Source organism: Carlito syrichta, unplaced genomic scaffold (assembly GCF_000164805.1).
Source record: "Carlito syrichta isolate Samal-C Ts95f unplaced genomic scaffold, Tarsius_syrichta-2.0.1 Scaffold130732, whole genome shotgun sequence".
Classification (NCBI taxonomy): Eukaryota; Metazoa; Chordata; class Mammalia; order Primates; family Tarsiidae; genus Carlito; species Carlito syrichta.
This window is the reverse complement of record NW_007074828.1, coordinates 18157-23978: the sequence shown is the minus strand read 5'-3', so window position 1 is coordinate 23978 and position 5822 is coordinate 18157. Positions and strand designations below refer to the sequence as shown.

The 5822-nt window shown below is 51.9% G+C and overlaps 1 protein-coding gene across 2 annotated transcripts in view; it reads left to right on the top strand.

The window, feature by feature from the left end:
• Positions 1 to 5822, top strand: part of PMPCA (peptidase, mitochondrial processing alpha subunit) — a 13588-nt gene that overhangs the window by 5120 nt on the left and 2646 nt on the right. The window contains exons 5-11 of one of the 2 annotated variants that reach the window (XM_008049210.1): positions 1317 to 1411; positions 2251 to 2351; positions 2980 to 3243; positions 3838 to 3930; positions 4010 to 4128; positions 4264 to 4354; positions 4495 to 4557. In XM_008049210.1, coding sequence (XP_008047401.1) covers positions 1317 to 1411; positions 2251 to 2351; positions 2980 to 3243; positions 3838 to 3930; positions 4010 to 4128; positions 4264 to 4354; positions 4495 to 4557 — 826 coding nt within the window. The remainder of the gene's footprint in view (positions 1 to 1316; positions 1412 to 2250; positions 2352 to 2979; positions 3244 to 3837; positions 3931 to 4009; positions 4129 to 4263; positions 4355 to 4494; positions 4558 to 5822) is intronic. The other variant, XM_021708125.1, reaches the window with a different exon arrangement.

Genomic DNA, 5822 nt, shown 5'->3' with positions numbered 1-5822 from the left:
AGGCAGAAGGATCGCTGGAGCCCAGCAGGTTGAGGCTGTGGTGGCCAGGAGCATGCCACTGTACTCCAGTCTGGGTGACAGAGTGAGACTCCAACTAAAAAATAAATAAATGGCTGATTGTTTACACTTGAATGTTGAACCATTACAACTAAAAACCGTGTTATGTGCCAAGAATTAAAGTTGGCATGGAGGTAATATATTCACAGTTTAGAACAAGGTGTTTTAAAAAGCCCCTAGCTCCCAGCTGCCTGTGCTTGGTGTCCAGACTCACGACCTGGTATGTCAGGTCCCCACATCTTGCCTCAGGTTTCTTACTCCTCCCTCTGGGCAGGTGGGTTGTGTCCTGGCTCAGATCCTGCTTGCTCACGCTTGCTCTCCCCTGTGGGCTGCAGCCAGTGAAGAAGACCGCTCTCCAGGATGAAGGACCAGTCGAGTCCCCGCGGCACAGGCACTGGGGCGGTGTCCTGCCTCGTGGAGCTCGCTCTTTTCTTTGTGTCAGATGTGTCTGTTCTGTACCGTCTCCCTTGATCGCACTTGATCTCAGAGGGTCCTGTGATCACATTGTGCTTGTCCCTTCTGTGGCCAGCTCTGCGATTCTGATTATGTCCTGCCGCACTCTGTCACTTAACATTACAATTAGACAACAAGCTGCCAGAGGGCCAAAGCATCTCTGTCTTCCCAGCCTTCCAAGGCCAGGGCCAGTTTTTATATTGACCAGGAGGTGCATTCGGTAAACACTAGAAGACACAGATGAAATGCTTCACCTTTTGAGAGGCTGTAGTTTAAAAAAAACCAAAAACCTCTGTCAGGGCCAGGGAAGGTGGCTCACACCTGTAATCTTAGCATTTTGGTAGGCCGAGGCGGGAGGATCACTTGAGCCTAGAAGTTTGAGATCAGCCTAGACAACATAGTGAGACCTGGTCTCTACAAAAAATAAAAAAAATTAGCTGTGTATGGTGGCACATGCATGTGGTCCCAACTACTTAGGAGTCTGAGGCGGAAGGATCGCCTGAGCCCAGGAGGTCCAGTCTGTGGTGAGCTGTGATCGTGCCACTGCACTCCAGCCTGGGTGACAGAGTGAGACCTTAACTCAGACAAAACCTCTATCAGAATTGTCCCCATGTTGATTTAGCAGTGTCATTACTCAATTCTTTACCTTCCCTGCACATTGCTATGGTTCCTGCCTGCCAGGAATTCACACTGTAAGATGGGAAAAAAGCCTGCTGGTCCTCGACATAAATGGTGAGAATCCCTACTGGTGTGCGAGACTGAACATGCACTTAGACCCGGCATTGTTGACCTTTTTTTTCTTCCAGAGACACCACCATGTATGCTGTGTCTGCTGACAGCAAAGGCTTGGACACGGTGGTTGGCTTACTGGCCGATGTGGTCCTGCAGCCCCGGCTAACAGGTGAGGCGCCCTGCTGCCAGCGCTTGAGGTAGGCATGGGCGCCAGAGAGACCAGAAAGACTGGTGGAAGCGCTGCAGCCATGAGGATGACAGTGTTTGGGGTGCCTTGGGCTGATGCAGCCACTACAGTGTGATTTCATTAGAAGGAATGCTGGTCCTTGGCTTTCTCAAGAGTGCTTGATACTCTTGAGTCCCTCTGGGCCCTTGGGTGTTTCGGTGAAATCGGTTCTTTAATTTGAAAAAGGTACTTTAGACTGTCTTGAAATACCTTGACAGTATGCTGCCGGAAGCTTCTATTTTGTTGTCTTCATCTCCCTCCTTGGCCTTGTGGGTGATAGAACAGTTCCCTGGCAGGAATGGACCAGGAGAACAGGGAATGTAGGTTTTTCCAGACAACTTAGAGCTATGCGTTGTCCCACAGCAGCCTGGCCTCGGTGTTCCAGACGACAGTTCCTTGTTAAGAACATTGTGGTACTTAGAGTCAGCTGACACCCACAGCATCCAACATTGGTTTGTGCCTCTGTTCCAGGCACCTTGTATTTTACCCTCACAGCAGCCCTTTGGGATAGAAGGGCAGGTCCCTTCAGTGCCTCTCACAAATGAGGGACTGGGGCTCAGGGCAAGTCCAGGTGACTGCTTCCTGGGAGAGCCGGGATGAGAGGCCTGGCCCCTTGTCCCTGCCTGCCATGGCAATTTCTCCGTTACTCCCATAAGCTCTCCAGCTGTGAAGGCAGGTGACTTCCCATGCCCACCAGCAGTCAACATGACCCACTTGGGGCTGGTGCTGTGTTCTTCCCTCGCACGTGCAGCCTGAGCCATTGTCCTTGGGTTGTCTCACAGATGAGGAAATCGAGATGACGCGGATGGCTGTCCAGTTCGAGCTGGAGGACCTTAACATGCGGCCTGACCCGGAGCCACTTCTCACCGAAATGATTCATGAAGTAGGACACAGAGCTCATGAGTGCCCCCGCGTGAGATCAGTGACCCTCTGAACACTAGGGGTGGTGGGGCAGGGGGGTTGTTTGCCTCCTCCATGTTGTCCTTGCAGGTTATGGGTATACACAGAACACTCAAAGCATGCTTTTTTTTTTGTGAGATGAGGTCTTGCTGTTTTACTCACACTACGCTCAAGCAATCCTCCCACCTCAGCCTCCCAAGTAGCTGTGGCTACAGGTGCACACCACCGTGCTCAGCTCAGAACATTCTTAATTTCTGAGTTGACTGTTTATGAAGTGTTTGTATTTTCCAGCTCTTTCAGTAACAAGGTCTTTATCCATCTATTTTTTCTTATGCCAAGTCTTAGAGTTCTAATTGGCCATTTTATCTATGAAATAACACTGTTATTTTATGTTTTTTGTGAATTTTCATTCTGGAGGGGTAGATTTTACCATTTTTACAAATACACACCACACTGCTATTGCCAAACTGTAGCTAAAATACCAGCTTGTGTGGGCTCTTCCCAGAGGCACTGCTGGAGGAGGGTGACACTGGAGAGGGTGATGGTGCAGCTTGTTGGGGGGACTTTGTTGCATTCTCTTCAGTCCCTTGTGTGTGTGTCCCCTCTACTAGGCAGCTTACAAGGAGAACACCGTTGGCCTCCACCGTTTCTGCCCCCCAGAAAACATAGCAAAGATCAACCGAGATGTGCTCCACTCCTACCTGAGGACCTACTATACCCCTGACCGCATGGTGCTGGCTGGTGTGGGTGTCGAGCATGAGCACCTGGTAGACTGTGCCAGGAAGTACCTCCTAGGAGTCCGGCCGGCCTGGGGTAGCACGGAAGCTGTGAATGTTGATAGATCAGTAGCACAGTACACTGGGGGCATTGTCAAGGTAAATTGGTGATGAGGAAGGCCTTGTGCTCATGGGCAATGTCCACGTCTCCTGACTTGGGGTTTTTTTGAGTTGGGGGTCTCCCTCTGTCACCCAGGCTGGGGTCCAGTGGTATGATCATGGCTCACTGCAGCCTTGAACTCCTGGGCTTAAGTAATCCTTCCACCTCAGCCTCCTGAGTAGATAGGACTACATGCTTGTGTTACCCAGCCCAGATTTTTTTTAGCAGGGAGGGTAGAGATAGGGTCTCACTATGTTGTCCAGACTGGTCTTGAACTGACCTTAAATGACCCTCCTGCCTCAGCCTCTCACAGTGCTAAAATTACAGGCATGAGCCACCATACCCAGCCCTGACTTGAGTTTTTAGCGTGTTCTTACATTTACTCCAAAGGTGGTGGGAATTAACCACACTCATACCATGACACATTTTCGTCCCATGCCTGTTGGAGGTTGAGCACTGTTAGGACTGCATGCAACTCCCACAGAGGCTGCGGTGGCGCGCCCTTCAGTGGGGGGCGTTCCTGATGCTCACAGAGAGTTTCTAGGAGACACTCTGATCCGGGAGTTGGTGAACCCTGCTGTTCTCGGTTACAGCTGGAAAGAGACATGTCCAGCGTCAGCCTGGGCCCCACCCCGATCCCTGAGCTCACACACATCATGGTTGGCCTGGAGAGCTGCTCCTTCCTGGTGAGTGTGGGGTAGTGGGAAATGGGTGGGCCTCCCCCGCGTGGTGGGCCCAGGCCAGCCCCACCTTGTGTCACCACAGGAGGAGGACTTCATCCCCTTCGCCGTGCTCAACATGATGATGGGTGGCGGTGGCTCCTTCTCAGCTGGTGGGCCCGGCAAGGGCATGTTTTCCCGGCTCTATCTCAATGTGCTCAACAGGTGGGTTGGTCCCTCGATGCAGCTGTCCTCCAGCTGCCAGGCCGGGCCACAGGCGGGGACCATAGTGTCCTCTCTAGTTTCCTGTGTCCTGACATTGGTGTCACCTTGGCCCCGCGACTCCATGTCCCCTCACAGGCACCACTGGATGTATAATGCAACCTCCTACCACCACAGCTACGAGGACACAGGCCTATTGTGCATTCACGCCAGCGCTGACCCAAGACAGGTGAGGGCAGCATGGAGAGGGCACCGTGCTAGGTCAGCCCATGGCCTGTCCTCAGGGCAGCTTCTCTTCCCAGCCAGGTCAGCCCATGTTGGAGATGAGCCAGCGGGTATGGTCTCTCACCTCTTTACTCTCCTTTCCAGGTCCGAGAAATGGTGGAAATCATCACAAAGGAGTTCATTTTAATGGGTGGAGCTGTGGATTCGGTAAGTGAGACAGGAACCATTTCCAAATATGACTGGGAGAGAGCCCCACAGTAGGAGGAGCCAGCATGGGCCTATCCCAGGCCCCAAGGCCACTGTCCTAGCAGGAGAGTGCAGCCAGGAGCCACAGGCCTGGGGCTGAGTCACTCCCCTCGGGAGCCCCTCTGGTACCTTACCTCAGGTCATTGTCCTGAGAACAGTCCCTGCACTCCCAAGTGTGGGCTGCCTCGTGTGACCTGCTCACGGCCGGGCAAGGTGTGGGGCTGACACAGGACCCATCAGCTCTGCTGAAGAAACTTTCAGTGAGGAGTTTGTGTGCCTTCCTCAGCCCCCCACCACGAGAAGACTGGATTAAAGCAGCTTGTGTGGGACAGGCTGCAGCATAGGGCATTTTCTAGCCTGTACCTGCCTCTGGTCGATGTTTGAACCAGTTTTGATTACCCATATTTTTAGTTAGTTTTTGATGCCTCACGTGTGGAAACCTGTTGCTTGCTGGACAGAGTTAACATATAAATGTGGTTTTTACATATGTGGAAGCTCACACCCATGCGTCACACATGCACATGCGGTGGCAGGAGGAGCCTGAGCCTGGGTTGTGTGCTTGTGGGGGCTGGAGTGCACACTTGACATGCTTCAGGCCTTCTTTTCTGCATATTCAAGTTTTCTGCAGTGATCACATATTCATATTTAGGCAGAGTTTTAAAATGAACACTTCTGGCCAGGCTCAGTGGCTCAGCCTGTAATCCCAGCACTTTGGGAGGCCGAGGCAAGTGGATTGCCTGAGCCTGCGGGTTTAAGACCAGCCCAGGCAAGTTGGCGAGACTTCGTCTCTACAATAAATCAAAAATTAGGTGTGGTAGTGCGCGCCTGTAGTTCTGGCTACTTGGAAGGTTGAGGCGGAAGGATTGCTGGAGCCCAGCAGGTCAGTGCTGGGGTGGCTGTGAGCGTGCCACTGCACTCCAGCCTGGGTGGCAGAGTGAGACCCCAACTCAAAAATAAATAAAAATGAGCACTTTGGTTCTGTTAGTGTTCTGCTAGAAAAACAACATTCCACTAATGTGAAAGCAACTTGAGACAAATGTAAATTATTTAAACATATACCTGAGGTTGCAAAAGACTTGTCTAAGTTAAGAATTATTATGAAGCTGGGCTCAGTGGCTCAGCCTGTAATCCCGAGCTTTGGGAGGCTGAGGTGAGTGGATTGCCTGAGCTCGCAGGTTTGAGACCCGCCTGGGCATCTTGGTGAGACCTCATCTCTACAATAAATC